General features: G+C 44.1%; 1 protein-coding gene across 1 annotated transcript in view; it reads left to right on the top strand.

Annotated features, from left to right (window-relative positions):
• The window catches only part of Ptpn21 (protein tyrosine phosphatase non-receptor type 21), a 65,072-nt gene that overhangs the window by 30,326 nt on the left and 17,549 nt on the right, over positions 1 to 17,197 (top strand). Inside the window, exons 4-10 of the mRNA XM_042261031.2 lie at positions 780 to 877; positions 1,984 to 2,051; positions 2,906 to 2,976; positions 5,411 to 5,498; positions 6,169 to 6,257; positions 10,314 to 10,401; positions 11,284 to 11,363. Of these exons, the coding sequence (XP_042116965.1) occupies positions 780 to 877; positions 1,984 to 2,051; positions 2,906 to 2,976; positions 5,411 to 5,498; positions 6,169 to 6,257; positions 10,314 to 10,401; positions 11,284 to 11,363 (582 nt within the window). The remainder of the gene's footprint in view (positions 1 to 779; positions 878 to 1,983; positions 2,052 to 2,905; positions 2,977 to 5,410; positions 5,499 to 6,168; positions 6,258 to 10,313; positions 10,402 to 11,283; positions 11,364 to 17,197) is intronic.

The raw sequence follows: 17,197 nt of genomic DNA, 5'->3' as shown, positions 1-17,197 counted from the left end.
GTTGCGTCTTCATTTTATTGGTAACAGCATGTGAAGCTACAAACTGTGACTTACCCAAAGTCATGCAGAGTCCTAACCTGGAGAGCTGGAGTTTACACCTAGGTGCGCTTGGCACTAAGGGGGCAGACAAAGTAGCCCTATGTTATGGAATGCTAAGAAGGACTTCTAGAAGTCACTCTTTTTAGGATTACTCATTTAAAAACTTAATGAAATAGCTTAAGTTTACTTTCCAGGGCTAGTGAAGTTTTTATTTAACTGAAGTCTTAAATCACCAACTTACAAATGAAGTTTAAGAGTAAAGATTGGTCCTTGAGTGTGCGCTTTCCTTACTGTAAAGAACAGATAGCTTTAAAGAATTATGAAGAACTATACAGATACCATAAAGAAGTATAAAAAAACCCAGGACTGTTCTGCAGGGTGAGTGACAGGTGGTGAGTTGTCCTATAGGTGACTTTAACTGTGGCTTTTTCTGACGGGTGTGGGGCTTGCTGGAGATCAAGCCAGGCTCACACATTCTAAGCAAATGTTTACCCCAGAGACACATCCCTGGTCCCTGGTTTTAGCTTTGACATAATTAAAGCAAGGGATAAATTTCATCTCATTAAACAGATTAGATGATGCGCTTATGTTATCGTGGCATTCTTTTCATTTTTGGAAGCATCTAGGGTTACAGTTTTGTTTGACAGTGTATGTTCCTCTACTAAACTGTGGTAAAAAGTGCACTGTGTCTTGGTCAGATTATAGTGATATTGATTTCATAAACTCATGCTTTCACATAGGTATCAGTATTACCTGCAGCTGAAGAAAGACATTTTGGAAGGAAACCTTCCCTGTACACTAGAACAAGCCATTCAGCTAGCTGGCTTAGCTGTTCAAGGTAAGCGGTGAGTGGGAAGTGATAATTTTATCAGATTACGACGTGTGTTAAAACAAAAACAGTAAAGGATTCTGAATGTAACTGATTTTTTATATGAATTGTTATGGTATTTATATATTAGTGGAATATTATGCTATTAGCTGGGGCTTTATTCTAGAAAGACAATTTGGATTATTTCAATGAAATGTGAGACTTGTAGACATTTCTGAAAGATTAATTATGTAACATGTCAATTGTATGTTTGTATAGAAAAGTCAAAGAATTTAACATGCTAAGTGTTAATTTCACTCCAAGACTTGATTTGATCCTAAGGTTTTTGGAGGAAAGATCTTTCTGTCAGTGAGGTTCATGAAACTACTTTTTTTTTTTTATTTCAAGTTTATCCCATTTTTTTGATTTCTCAAATAACTATTCTAGATTATAGAGCATCATCACTCATAATAGTAGTGGTTTGTATTTAATAAATGTTCTTAATTCATTCAACATTGTACATGTCTATTTATATATCTATGTGTATATCTATGCTCTGGGGAAATTTCTGCTGGTGCATTATTGCAAGTGGTAAATAGCATTTAACCATGGAATTAGAATTAATCAAAAGAAAAAATAAGCTAGACTGGATGGCATATACCTTTAATCCTAGCAAGGAAGCAGATCCATGTGAGTTCAAGGCCAGCCTGTTTCACATAGATAGTTCCAGGCCAGTCAAGGCTACACAGTGGGACCATGTCTTCAAACGAAACAAACAAAACACAAAAGAAAGACAAAATGATACAATTCTTGCAGATACTAGCAGGCATGGACACCTGTCATCCTGAGATAAATAAACGTCTGACACCATGGTGTGCCATTCCTTATGTGTGGCCTGAACATGAGCATTCCCAGGGCCCATTCCCTTTCCCCACTCATTTCCTCCTGACACCTGCACAGAAGCACATGTCACACACAGGGCGGCCACGTCTCACTTCATGGACATTTTCCCAAGCCAAGACACATAAGAATCATAAGCATGTCATCCATATTACTTATGATTTTTGTTGTGCAAATGTGTTGTTGTGAAAATTCAATGTAATCAACATGTGCATTTTGTTTATCATTTTGTATAGCTGATTTTGGTGACTTTGATCAATATGAATCCCAAGACTTTCTTCAGAAATTTGCCTTGCTCCCTGTGGTAAGACTTCTTTTGGCACTGGGTCTTTTTTTACATGGTTTATCCCTATATGCGTTGCAGTCCCTGAATGTCCACATGGTAGATGTTCTAAACAGCACTAGTCCCTCTTGTCAGCGTCCTGTGAGCCAGTCTTCCCCTGTCGTAGTCTTCTCGGTCTTTGTAAATTCACAGAACAGAAGGGTGTTAGTTAGGCCAGGCAGTGGTGGTGCATGATTTTAATTCCAGCACTTGGGAGGCAGAGGTAGGCAGATCTCTGTGAGTTTGAGACCAGCCTGGTCTATGGAGTGAGTTCCAGGATAGCCAGGGGCCAGAGCTACATAGTGAAACCCTGTCTCAAAAAACCAAAAAAACAAAACAAAACAAAAAAAGCAAGGTGTTGCTTACTGTGCTGTGCCTAAAGACATCCTTTCCTTTGATTATGTGTCTAAGGAGAGTTGTTTTTGGGTTTGGATAATCACAAAGTTAATGTTGGAATGAACTTGGCTTGTCCTTAGTGTTGAAAACCCTGCCTTCTACTTTCTGAAGTTACTGTTGAAGAAATGATGCAAACACCTCACCGAAACAGCCGAGGAGGGTGGAATGTTCTCCCGAGTGAGTGGGTTAGCGCTGAGCTCAGAACTGGCTGATGGGTGTTACCAACCTTAAAACTCAGCGGCAACTTCCCCCGGAAGGAGCTGGGAAGGCAGGGCAAATCTTTGGGCTCCTGAGCAAGTCACGTAATTCATTAGATGCATCGTGACTCTGTAGAGAAGCAGAGATCCCCGACTTCAGTACCGTTCAGAATCTTGGCCGAAGTGAACGAACGGTTCACTCTTAACACATGCAACGTGCTTACTGCTGTGTCTTTCCTTCAGGGCTGGCTACAGGATGAAAAAGTGCTGGAAGAAGCAACCCAAAAGGTGGCCTTGCTCCATCAGAAGTACAGGTAACACTAGGAAAAAGACACCCAATTGATGGCTGCTTGAATTTGAAGCATGCTTTGCACATTACACTTGGCTGCAGCTTGTTTGCTGTCTTATAGTGACATTCACTGTATGCCGAATGCTGTTCTAAGTACCTTCATCCCCATCATTTCAGTTATTAGCCATTTTACCAATGAGGAAAGGGAGAGTCTTGAAAGCAGTCGGTCCTTAAGGTCCCAGTTCATCGCTCCATAGATTAAAAGTGTAATGGTAACTAGAACTGTATAAACTAGTGCATGATCACGGAAGTTTGTCTTTTACAATTCATTCAGCCCTCCAGGTGCTCTTTCGTCTTTTCCTTCCTTCCTTCCTTCCTTCCTTCCTTCCTTCCTTCCTTCCTTCCTTCCTTCCTTCCTTCCTTCCTCCCTCCCTCCCTCCCTCCCTCCCTCACTCCCTCCCTCCCTCCCTTTCTCTTTCTGTCCTTCTGTCTGTCTTTCTTTTTTTAAAATGGTGCTATTGTTTGAACTCAGGGCCTTGTACATGGTAGGCAGACACTTCACCACTGCGTTATATCCTCTGCCCTTGAGATTTTTGAGAACCAGGTTGGCCTCAAACTTGCTATCTTGCTGCCTCTGCCTCCCGAGTGCTCGGATTAGAGGCGTACATCATGATGACCATTGCTCCCCACTATGCTTTCTGAAGCAGCGTTTCTGTCCTCGGGGGAGCAATGATGAGAGTTCATGTCTGTTGCCTGTACTTGTCTATGCTGGTCCTGGTTGACTTTCTTTGACAGCGGTTCCCTGTTGACTGTAAAAATCTCCTGAGATGCTAGATCATACTCTAAGCCAGTACACAGTGTTCCAGATACTGTATATAGTTATGTTCCCATAGCTCCAGAATTCTTTAAGGAGAACATTACCTCCATCTCAGAGATGAAGGAAACTAAACTCAGAATGACTCAGGTCTCGATCTACTTTCGATCACTTTTACCATACAGCAGAGACCTGAGTCATTCTTGATGTATGGTAGAAGTGATTGAAAGTAGATATGTCTAGTTGGAACCTACAGTCTTTGCCTGTAGTCTCTCTCTGACCCTGCTGACTGCAACAGAGTAACCTTTGGAAGCTATCATCCTCTCATCTCTTCCTGCATTCCTTCCCAAGTGCTCATGGGTATTTCCTCAATCTCCGTGAGTTGCTAATCCTACCCTTTTACCTCTATGTCCACGTGAAGCATTTTTTTTCCTCTAGTGCACCTGATCCCTCAGGCACGAGCTCTCCTGCCTTTTGTCACTTTACTTCATTCATTTGTACTTTTATTGAAATAATAGGACATAGGAACCTCTAAGTACTTTCTGTCCTCATGAGGCAGAATATTGGATGGTTTGGCTTAAAGATAAATAGAATAATTCTCTCCCTTCCAAGAATGTATTCCCAGCAGTCTTAGGCAAGGTAGCACTACTGTGTGAGTAGTTAGTAACAGAATAATGGGTGAAGTGGAGGAGAATGTAGACGGAATGTGTTAGAACTGTATGGGACAGGGGTGGGCACTGGGGAGACCCAAAATCTGACAGGAAGAATGATACAGACACTGAGCGCTGAGGACACTCGTGATCGCCAGGCCCATGTGTGGATGATAGGTATATGAATAGAGGCATCTACATGCAGAAAGGTTCAGAAGTGCGAGGAATACAGTATATTCAAAGAAATGTAGAGAGTCAGGGGTGGTTGCAGTGTGAGGTACCTTGGGCACATGGGACGAGGCTGGAGAGGTGAGGCCATGCATTTGAGTGCCCTTCCTTCCTCATATCTTTCTAGGGCTCCAGTCATCTGAACTAAAAGGGGTTTACATCTAGACTCTTCCTGCCCTGATTTCTTACATTCATCATTTAGTCTTTAGAAACATTATTTTAGATTTATTCATTTTATTTTGTATGTATGAGTGTTTTGCCTGCATGTATGTATGTGTATCATGTGCTTGCCTGTGGAGGTCAGAAGTGGGCATCAGATTTCCTGGGAACCTAACCCGGGTTTTCTGGAAGAGCAGCCAGTGCTCTTAACCACGGATCCATCTCTCCAGCCCCACCACTGGTTTTTAGACCAACATTCTCACTATTTCCTGATATTTTAGGGTAATTAAGCAACCGCTTGCCAGTTTAGTAGGTAAGAACACCTGGATTTGCCGTGAAGGTGTCTTGGGAGCCGCTTCATCCCTTGCTTGTCCTCCTGCTGCCCAAAGCCTTAGGTTGTATATACTTGCGCTCTGCACTCAGCACAGTGCTTCATAGCGAGCCAGCTTTTGATAAGTATTAGAGGATCTGTATAACCAATTACAGATGCTTACAGCTGGAAATGTTTAGAGTGCCCTGTTCCAAAGTGATGTAAAGCTTTTTTAAAAAAGCATTCTTTTAAAAGTTTAGATTTGGGAGCAATCTCACTAACATCTCTTGGGTTGCAGAGGGCTAACAGCTCCTGAAGCTGAAATGCTGTACATGCAGGAAGTGGAGAGAATGGATGGCTATGGAGAGGAGAGCTACCCTGCCAAGGTAAGTATGACTACCTAAAGTTAAGCTCAGTAAGCTGGCCATGGCTCTGCGTACCTGCACTTGCAGCTACTCTGCTGGCCGAGATAAGGGAATCATTTGAAAATAGAATAGGAAACAGAGTGAGGTCCTGTTTAACAAAAAAAGCCAGGGTGGATGGGGGGAGACAGGGGAACGAATGAATATGACACTTAGGTATTTGAGAAAATAGCATGGCTGAGGTCTTTTTGACCAGAAGTTTGTAGTAAGACACAATCCTGTGTTGTAATTTGTGCTTTGGTGGGGTTCTTAAGAGTCTAAACTTGGCTCGGAGGGTTAAGGCACTTACCACCAAGCCTGATGACCTGAGGTTGATCCTGGGATTCCCATGGTAGAAAGAGAGGACCAACTCCCACAGTCTCTGTCCTCTGATGTCTACATGTGCACTGTGACATGTGTGCATCTACGTACAAAGTAAATAAGTGCATGTAATAATAAAAGCATGTTTTAGAAAGAGAGCAGACCCCTCCTGTCTCCATGCTTACCAGTGAGGTGCGTGTGCACCATTCTGACTGCTGTGTCTCTGAGTGGCTGCCCTGCAGGTTGTCTATCTGGGAAGCAAGTTCAATGCCGTGGATACGTTTGTCCTCATGCACCTGTTTCCTGAGGGTTTCCCCCTGTTCTCTCCTGTTAGGATAGCCAAGGAACCGACATATCCATCGGAGCTTGTCTTGACGGCATCTTCGTGAAACATAAGAACGGAAGGCCGCCTGTGGTTTTCAGGTAGTTTTCTGTTTTGTTTTAAATGCCTAACAGCAGTTATGGCTGACACGTCTCCCCTAAGTTCTCATGGAAATGGAGATATTCTTTTTCTAGAGCTAAATGCTACCCAAGTACAGTGGTTCATTAATATGCTACCATCTTCAAAACCAAATGTGCAGAAAAATAGTGCTCATGGTGATGGCCTGTTGGTAAATGCTTAAAGATGTAGGACCCTGTTGTCACAGAGAAGCCATTCTTTGATTTGATGGGGATTTTTTTCATTTGAGTTCTGGTTTCTGGGACTATTTATTCACTATGGAAAATCTAGGCTTTCTTTTGACACTAGGATGTAACAAAATTACTAACTTACCAACATCTCGACAAACTTTAGTTTTTGCAAGGCTGATTTCCCTCCAGTGATAAAAAGCAGTGCTGTTCATTTGTACAAACCTTGGAGTGTAGGTAGCGGGAAGGCACAGTGGGTAAGGACGTGCTTGCTGATAGTGGCATGCAGTTTCTAGAAGTGAATTTGCAGATGGCTTAAAATTGCTTTGTAGTATTCTGTGTTCCAAGTATATCTTTTTGGACAAATATTTTATTAATTCTTTGAGGTTTTCCTATCTCCTTACAATGTTTTTGGGTCATATTCATCTCCCTCACATTTCTCCCCCAACTCCTCTCGAGTATACTCCCCAACTTGGTGTCCATATATATATAACATATCTGAAACCGGTGGGGTCCATATGCTCATGGGTATGAGGCCATACACTGGGGCATAGTCAACCCACAAGAGGCCATACTCTTAAAGAAAACTGACTTTCCCTCCCCAAGAAGCCATCAGCTGACACCAGGTCCTCAGCTGAGGGTGGGGATGGGCTTGATCTTCTGCAGGCAACCCCAGCTGCTGTGAATTCACAAATGTCAGCAGTCCCCTCGTGTCCAGAAGACACCGTTTCACCCCATTCCTTCCGGCACTTTGATTTCTAATCTGTCTTCCTCTTCTTCCATGGTGGCCCCTGAGCCTTGGTGGGAGGGTGTGTGAGGAGATGTTCCGTTTGTGGTTGAACACTCCACAAACACTTGTCTGCACTTTGACCAGCTTGAGTTTCTGTGTTACCTACCTACCTACCAGTCACCATCCACAACACAAAGAAACTTCTCACAAGAGGTCCGAGAATGGCACTAATCAGTGGGTGTAGAGATACCAGTTAGAGGGCGGGCTGATGCTGGGACCACTTAGCAAAATGGTAGGTTCTTCCCCGGGCCCATGAGTCCCCCCATCCGTGGGTTCTTGTCAGGTTTACAGTACAAGGTATACGGTTCTCTCCTCTTTGCCCCGTGGATCTCTCCTTAAATTCAGCAGAGAACAGTTGGTTATAACGTTTGTGACCCCACGGCACCTGTGGGCATGCGTATCTTGCCGTGGCATTCATTGTCGCCGCAGCCTTCATAGCTGGGTAAAACCGTTGATGGCTCCCCCCCCCCCCCCCCCCTTAGCAGCCTGCAGAGCACCTTCAGGTACTGTGGAAGCTAGCCAGCGGGGAGGAAGCTTCCTGGTCAGGACCAACGTGAGCCTTTCCATTTATATCTTAAATGTAATAAGTTCGGTGATGTTGTTCACCTTTATCTGTAATTCCTTAAAAACCTGTAATCTCAGAAAATACGCGTTAGGATTTTGTAAGAATATTTGCGCGTTTACTCTGTTTTCGATGGACTGAAAGAAAGAAAACAGAGGTTTATACTGTTTTCCTCCAGCAGTGAGGCGCATCGAGCACTTCGGTCTGTTGATCCTTTGTGTCTACCATTCACTGAGTGCAGATATCAGAGACCAGATACTGTGCTGACTGCTCATGTAGTCTTCAGCTTCATAATCATTCAGGGGAGCAGAATTCAGTGTTCACATGAGATAATGGAGGCTTAGAAAAGCCAAGTGATTTGTCCAAGGTCAGCCCATTGACAGGCCTACCTAGACTAGAACTCAGATTCTCTTTGTAAGCTGGGGCTGCTAGCCACTGTACATTGATCTTTTCTTTTCTTTTCTTTTCTTTTCTTTTCTTTTCTTTTCTTTTCTTTTCTTTTCTTTTCTTTTCTTTTCTTTTCTTTCTTTCCTTCCTTCCTTCCTTCCTTCCTTCCTTCCTTCCTTCCTTCCTTCCTTCCTTCCTTCCTTCCTTCCTTCCTTTCTCCCTCCCTCCCTCCCTCCCTCCCTCCCTCCCTCCCTCCCTCCCTCTCTCTCTCTCTCTCTCTCTCTCTCTCTCTCTCTCTCTCTTTCTCTCTTTCCAAATAGCTCCTTGTCTTCTATTTTCTACTTTATTCTTGAGAACTGCTCTTTCCCTTTAGAACGTTTTCACTAAAATGACATCTCCGTTCTCTTTTTTGGGCCCTGAATCATCCAGAATGACAGTGACCACAGAGAGCAGACATGGCCTGGGGAGCAGAGCCCTAGTCCCACACTGCCCTGCCTGTGTGGGCCTGCTTCCTAAGCAGGTGGGCTCTTGTCCCAACCTGGTTATAGTAATCTTCCTGACATGCTGGGCTGGGGGCACAGAGAGGAAAATGGATGAGGGCTTCACTCAGACAGCAGGACTCATGGCCCCCAGAGCTCATGCAGGAACTGAAGGCGGTCAGTCACTTGCTTTCTTCACTGCACAGGAATTTTCAAGTTCTCCTCGTTTAATACGGTGCAGATAATCTTTAGGTTTAACAACTGAGCTCTAAGTCAGTAAATGAATTTTGATGTAACGAATTTTAACTGAGTAAATATAATACAAGCTGAGCATCTGGAGTCCCCAAGTCCCCAAATTAAAGATGTGTATATGTTGTCAGGGAGGCGGGGCAGGTAGAACTCAGTGGTAAAACAATGCTCACATTTTCGAGGCCCTGGGTTTGTGTCCCCGAACTGGTGGGAGAGAGGAAAGAGTTCATGCTTCATGTTCAGGAGCTTTGGATTTCCAGGTTAGGACTGCTCAACCACTGCTCTATTTCAGACATTGCTGAACTTGCATCCAGAATTGGCCACGATCCCCGGTGGTTGGGGAGGACTGGTTGGCTCAGTGTGGTTGACCATCTTCTAGTTAGTTTCTGCTGCTAACATTACGCAGTAACGAAAACCAAATGTAGTCTAGAAAGCTGAAGATGATAGAGTTAGGAGATGCAGGATAGGTTTCACGCCCTACTGGATACACCCAGAATAATTAATGTCTCGGTTCCCGAGCACCTAGCGTTCTCTTCCCCAGACTTGAGTGCACATCTGTCACTCACCTGCCCCCTTGCTTCGTCCTGTTTACCTTCCCTGGTGCCCAGGATGTCTGATTTTGTGTTGTCTGCTGCTCTCCCCTCTCCCAGGTCCCTCCAGGGACTGTCAACATCCTGATTTTAGTATCCCTAGGGTCTGGTACAACTATTATCATTGTGATAGTAGATACCCTTTAAAATGTTTGTTCAATAAGTAGTTGAGGCCTGAGCAGCAAGCTGGCATAAGGGTCTTTGACTGTTAAGTCAATCAAGCAGATTAGGTGTATCACTTACTTTTCTGTTGCTGAGATAAAATGCTGTGACCAACGGCAACTTAAGGATGTTTATTTTGGCTTACAGCTCCAGAGGGTTAGAGTCCATAATGGCAGGGGAGGCGTGGCCAGAGGCTTGGTGGAAGGTGGCCGGGGCAGGAAGCTGAGATCACTCAGCTCACACACAAGTGGAACAAGGCTATAAACTCTGAAAGCCCACCCCCACTGACCTCCAGGCAGGCTACATCTTCTGAAAGTTTCATGACCTCCCCCAGCAGCACCACCAAGTGGGGAGCAAGTGCTCAAATCCATGAGCCTATGGGGGTATTTCTGACTCAAACCGCCACATGAGGTTTGTGTCTCCCAACTCCTCGCCCTTCAGTTACTGCACATGCTTTTAATTTTAGCAACTAGCTGTTGTCATTTCCACTGGAAAATGCATGCTGGCTGGTAAAACCTTTTCATTTCAAAACTGATGGACTGGTGTTAACTCATGCACCAAGCTTAAGGAAAAGGGATGTGTTTCATCCCCCAGTGTTCTTATGCGCACTCACAGTTCTCTCTTGTTCTGTAGGTGGCATGACATTGCTAACATGTCCCACAACAAGTCCTTTTTTGCATTAGAGCTGGCAAATAAAGAGGAGACCATCCAGTTTCAAACTGTGAGTAAGCACAAAGACTCTTCACGGGATGCTTTTCACAGAAGTTAGCAAGTTAGCATTTCTAAGTTCCCTGTTGTGCATTGGGGAGGGGAGTGTGGCACTAACTCAGAACTTCATAATTCTGTAGGATATAAAATTTTATGTTTCACATTTACAAAATGGCACTTGGCAAAAAGTGGTTACTTATTAAATATTGTGGAGTAAGGGAGTCTTTGTATTCGTATTCTTTGATCCAAGTGACAGAATTAAGTGTTAAGAGACGAAGTAGAGGAGAAAGCGAGCCTGGCCGCCATTGCTGGTGAGCGGCTGTGAGTGCTGCTTAACTGTTACTTGCTTTCTCTGTCTTCACAAAGGCGATCTTAAGACACCCAAGCAAATGTTTAGTTTGAAAAGTCTTAGTGTTACTTCTCAGGAATAAAAGTTGATAATAGATAAAAATAAGACATTTTCTTTTTTTTCAGATTTTAAAAATTTATTTAATGTGCATTGGGGGTTTGCCTGCATGTATGTCTATATGAGGGTGTCAGATCCCTTGAAACTAGAATTAGACAGTTGTGAGCTGCCATGTGGGTGCTGGGAATTGAACCTGTGTTTGTGGGAAGAGCAGCCAGTGCTCTTAACTGCTGAGTAATGTCCCCAGCCCCAAAAGATAACGTTTTCAAACCAAGTGTGTTTTATAATTCCAAATCATTTAGAAACTGTTCAAACAGCTTATTTTGTTTTTATAATTAAATTCTTACAGCATTCATAAGTTAGATGCAGGGTTGGGAAATAAAAGAGTCACGGTGGGTGGGAAGTGCTATAGACGTGATGTGCAATTCTGCATTAGAAGTGTTTTCTTTGTGTGCTTCTCTACCTCTCTGTGCATGTTGCATTTGCCAGGAAGACATGGAAACAGCGAAGTACGTGTGGAGACTGTGTGTTGCCCGGCACAGATTTTACAGACTAAACCAGTGTGACCTGTGAGTATCTCCTGCTGTGGGAATAGTAGAAAAGCATTTGGAAATAAATGGCATTTATTTGTTTATTTTGTACGTGTGTCAGGGGGCAACATGTAGAAGTCAGGACAACTCGGGGTGTCACTGCTCCATTGTGTAGGTCCTAGGGGTTGAACTTAGCCCCTTGAGCTTGACCGCAAGCTCCTTCCACCTGCTGAGCCATCTTGTTGGCCCTGATTTCTAAGTTTTAATCTCAGCCTTCTTTGTATTATTGAGAATGGCAAGTTTTATCAAATGATATTTTTTTTCTGACAACAGTCCTTTGGCTTTTATTGAAATTACATTCCATTTTTGCATTGGGACATCTTCTAGTAGCTATAATATGCCTCCAAGGTTTCTCTCAACTAGTTTTTTCTTTTTTGACAGGGTTTTGCTATGTAGCCCAGGCTGGCTTTGAACTTGGGATTTTCCTGCCTTAGCCTCCTAGATCATGAGCATGGTCCACTATGCTCAGCTTCTATAGTATTAGAACCATTACAGTCCTAAAGGTTTAAAAAAAAAAAAAAGAAGGAAAATTTTTTTTCTTCCTTTTTTTTGCTTTGTGGCACTGGGCATTGAACCCAAGGTCTGCTCCATGCTAGGCAAGCACTCTACACTGAGCCATAATCCCCAGTCTGAGAGTAGGATTCTTTTTGTTGTTGTTTTGTTTCCATGGGATCTTACTGTGGAGGCTTGGTAGACCTGGAACTTGCTATTAGACAAGGCTGGCCTCAAACTCACCAAACTCAAACTCACCATCTGCTTGACTCTGCCTCCTGAGTGCCGAGATAATGATGACTACTCCCACCGTATCAGGCTTGGAAGTAGTATTCTTTACAGTTTTTAATCAATGTCTTGGTCAGTATTTTGAGGATTGCACAAAGTAAGTTCTTCTGACATTTCACGCATGTCCCTCTCAGCACATAAGGCCTTGTTGGTAGTCATCCCTCTCTGCTCTCATCCAGCTCCACTCTCCTTTTCCATTCCACATCCTTGATGCTTTCTTATCCCTTTGCTTTATCTGGTTGAAACAGTTTTGCTTTGTGGTTCTGGCTGGCTTTGTACTCACTATGTAGCCCAGGTGGTCCTCAGACTTGCAGCAATCCTCCTGCTTCAGCTTCTCAAATGCTGGGATTGTTGGCCTGAGTCACCACATGCAGCTTCTCCTTTTACTTTCTCACCTCGCCCCACCCTGCCCTGCCCAGCCCAGCCCAGCCCCGCCTTTAATCTTATGTATGAGAGAAAACATGTGATACTTGCCTTTGTGTGTCTGGTTTATTTTGATTGGCACAATGGTGTCATTTCTACCCATTTTCATGTAAACAATTTGATTCTTTGTGGCATGGCCTCCTTGTTGCTGTCCTCTTGCTCTGGAATTTGTGTATGAAAGTGTTAGAGCCAGAGGATCCAGGAGTCCTGGATTTGGGAAACGCCCTTGGCTGGCCTGGCTGTCTGAAGATGAGTGTTTGTGACATTATTTCTGCATATAATAATTATAGCCAAATAATCAACAGAATCTGTTAAAACATAGCATTTTCATTTTGAAGCTTTTCATAAATTTAAGACCATTTGTAATAAGCCATCATTACCTCAGTTCACTTCTTAAAAATAGTAGCTATAGGGGCTGGAGAGATGGCTCAGTGGTTAAGAGCACCGACTGCTCTTCCAGAGGTCCTGAGTTCAATTCCCAGCAACCACATGGTGGCTCACAACCATCTGTAATGAGATCTGGCGCCCTCTTCTGTATACATAATAAATAAATAAATCTTTAAAAAAAAAATAGTAGCTACAGCATCTTGAATAAACCATTAGATGCAATGCCCTCTAGTAAACCTATATTGGATGTGGCTAATGCCTTTTAAAAGAGCATGTTTTGGCAGTTCATCACTTTAATGATTTTAAAATTTAGAGAGAAAAGCAATGAATATGTGTGGTATAGTCTTAGAAATCTAATTTTTGGGATATAGCCAAATGTGAGTAAGGCCACATAGATAATATTAACTGCGTACATTATTCCTGTATGAAGAATATTTGATTCTCTTTAGAACTACTATGTATGAAGGACTTTTCCAAATTTCACTTTTAATTTCTGCATATCCAGGAACTATTAGTATAATTATTTAAGAGTGATTATGCACAAAACAAATATATTACATTGTACATGTTTGTTTCCTGGGTAAGCAAATGAAGCTTATACCATTAACTTTTCATGTTTCGATGGGTAAGAAAGCTGAAAATAACACCAGTTTTTATAGCTATTTCTTGAAGGCCCTCAACACAGATCTAGTGGCATCTACTATTACACTGACTCTGAGGTGTAGGGAGGCCTTGTTCTCGGGGTCCAGCTGGGTAGGTGAGAGTGTGATGAGGCAGTTAACAGAGGTGCAGCTAAGTGGTCTGGCTGGCCCTTGTTTTGGAGATGGAGTCTGCTTCCACAGAAAGGATTCACTTTCCCCTACAGTGTCCACATCCTTCCTTAATGCCCTTTTCTGTATATAGTACAATGCTGTTGGGATGGCTGTGATTCATCTAATCTTGGCCCAGGTGATGTTACAGTGACAGGATCCAGTAGTTCGCTTCCCACCCAGACAAGGCACTGGAGGTAACAGGATCATCTTTTAATGTTAGCTCAGAGTCTCCCTTGGTTTTTATGTATAAACGTGAATAATGAGACCTTCTCTTGACATTCCTTCAGGACTGTATTGGGAACTAAATGAGGTAATAATGTCAGTCAGGCCAAAAGGCCTTTTCTAATATCTCAAGCCCCAGAGGTGGGCTGGCTTTAATCAACCTCCCTAAGTTATATGAGGAAAAAATGAGCTGGGTAGCATAAAACTTCGTGGTGTAGGGGCTTTTCTATCCCTTCTGTGTGGGCTGTACCCTCCAGGCTGCAAAGCCAAGTAAGATGGGGGCCCAAGAGCCTAGAGTCAGCAGCATGCTGGCGGCGGAGTGCAGCGATGAGCCAGCCCTGTAGTCCCGGGCTGCAGGGGAACAGAGCAGCCAGTATCTACCCCAGAAGACTGTTGCTCAAGGGACTGGAAGAAAATGAATGCAGCACCCTCCTTCTCTTCTGGTTTACTGGGCCCACAGAAGCCTGAAGAAGACTCCCTGGAGTCCATCAGACCCTGGAAAGGGAGTGGAAAGAAGCCGTAGGAGATAAGAGGGTCTGTCCCAGGCGTTCCCAGTGGCATGGGTCTCCTGCCCTCCCTAGTAAGGCTTGGGAACAGGGAGCTCTCCTGAAGTTGGAGTGGGGCATCTTCCTCTGCTGTGCAGGTGCTTGGGTAGAGGACAATCACTGTGACCTCAGCGAGGCCAGCCCCTAACCATCACTTCTGCCTGTTGCCTGGGATTATCTCTGCTCGCCCACAGTGGCAAGTTGGGGCAGGAATCCAGAGCCAGATCAGTGACCTTATAGTAGCCTGGGTACACACCTCTGGCCTACCCTAAAACTGGGGAGCTTTTGTTTTTCATCACCTTTTTAAGGAAGGCACAGGAGGAAAGTCATTGAGACAAACAGCCTGACGTATTTCTACCATCTAACACATTATCCCAGGCTGCCCTTTGCTAGCTGTGAATAAACCAGTGGCTGACTGAAAAGACGCTCACAGAGCAAACGAGACAACTCCAACAGTCTTAAATCAATAGACTTGAATTAATTTATTAATTTAGTGTGTGTGGGAGTGCATTTGGAAGTTGGTTCTCTCCCGACACCCTGTAGGATCCAGGACTTGAACTCGGGTTGTTAGATTTGCACACATGTGCTTTTACCCACCGAGACAGCTTGCCCGAGAAATGTTCCCTGAACACTGACTTCTGTCCGCACTCCCTGTGGCATTCATGTGTTCAGCACACGGTTGAGGACTGCTCGTGTGCAGGCGTGTGCTGGCTACTGGCCGTCCGATGGTTTGTCCTCTTCCTGCATGGAGCTTATGTTATGAGTTAGCTGGGGTTAGGGACATAGTCAGGAGATGATTGCCAGAGACTCCACTCAGGCATCCGACAGACCTGCCTGTTCCAATGCTGGCTCTGTCACTTGTTTGCCACGTGACCAGGCGTGATCTGCTTAATCTAAGTATCACTTTCCTCATTTGTAAAACTGATGACTGGACCTCCCTGATGGTGTCGTTCAGATCCCACGAGATAACCACGTGCAGTCTGCACAGTTTCGCCAGGCAATGTCCTGTATTTCACTTGAGCCGACAGCCTTTGCATTATCTTCTCCAGTGTCCACATTCTAGCTATTGATCTCGGGAGCTGTATGCAGATGCCTCAGCTCTCAGCGTTACTTACCAGCACAGAAACCATCCCAGGCGACTGGGAAGCAGAGCTGGCCGACAGTCGTTGTCTTCTGTGTGGGAGGCTGGTGATGGCTGGCCTCTCGCTGCCCAGCACTTAGAAGGAAGGACCATGAGGGAAAAAGAGGCCGACTGTTAGAGTGGCCCAGAGGCTAGGCTGGCTAGGACAGGCCATTTGGCGGGTGGCTCTGGTGCTCCTTTATTCCATGTTCAGCAGAACTGGCTTCTGCTTTTGCCTTCCCACTGGATGCTGCCAGCCAGATGCCAGTGGGTAAGAATGGCTGCCTCTGCTCCTGAGCCCTGTGTCCTTGGAGTCTCTACTTCACACGCTGAAAATGTGTTCTTGCCCAGGCTGGCCAGCTGTGGAGATGTTGTTAGGCGTTTGTTGATAAGTGTGTCTTATCAGCAGCTCCTTTCCCCCACTTTGGAATCTATACTGCTTTTTTTGGGGGGCGGGGCATGTGGGCTGTTTCGAGACAGGGTTCCTCTGTAGCCCTGGCTGTCCGGGAAATGGCTCTGTCGACCAGGCTGGCCTCCAGTTCAAAAATCCACCTGCCTCTGCCTCCCAAGTGCTGGGACTAAAGGTGTGTGCTGGCTTTGATGCTTTTAGAAGCTCAGTTCGTCTAGATGGTACGCCATCGATAGACTGAACTCAGTTCTTTAAACCTAGGCCGGACCATGATGAGTACTTAGAGGCAAAGTACTTTTCAAAATATCAAAAATCAGTATCTTATGTATGCTTAAGGGGCACTCTAGAAAAAAACAACATGTACCCTGTAGGCTTGAATACTTGACATGATATTGGAAAGATAGACACGTCTTTTGGAAAGTAGACATAGGTGCACAATAAAGCCCTAAAGTTTACTGCCAAGAAAAGAAGGAGGTGTGCATTATTCTCCAGGAACCTGTGTGCTTCCTGGGCATAGGAAAGGAAGTTGTTTAAAGGAATTGCCTAGTAAGTGCATAGTAATCACCTGATGTCACGATCCTAATGTCCAATAGTTTTCTTTATTTTAAAGGTCCTGTAAAAATAAGCCAATATTCAGAGTGTAGTCCAGATGCCGTTTGCAGAGTGCTAAGAATAATACAAGTTTAGAAGAAAGAGGCTTCTTTAGGGCTCATTTGCTGAGTTGGTACATTTGTTTTGTTTGCTTTGTGATGACAGAGTTTCAGTAATGGTCCTCAGAGCACTACCCAGTGTCACAGAATGTGTTAATAATCAGTTGTGCATCACACAGGCTCTTGGTAAATGAAAAAGTCCTTGACAAAATGATGGGCATTATCAATATTATCAAGAATCTATTGCACATGTTCATGCCATACCCACTCACACTTAAGTAAAACAGATGTGAAGAAAGAGAACTAAGAGGCGCGCGCATGTGTGTTTAAACAAAGCGAAGTGTGTGCTTGTTTTGTTCTGTGGACGCTGTGAAGTCCTACATTAGGAAGTGGCAACTCTCTTTTCTGTAATTAATGGCATGTCTGACCTTTTGCCATTTGCCTTAGAATATTTCTCATTTTACC

This window comes from Peromyscus maniculatus, chromosome 14 (assembly GCF_049852395.1).
Source record: "Peromyscus maniculatus bairdii isolate BWxNUB_F1_BW_parent chromosome 14, HU_Pman_BW_mat_3.1, whole genome shotgun sequence".
Lineage (NCBI taxonomy): Eukaryota > Metazoa > Chordata > Mammalia > Rodentia > Cricetidae > Peromyscus > Peromyscus maniculatus.
This window is presented reverse-complemented; position numbering and strand designations above follow the sequence as displayed.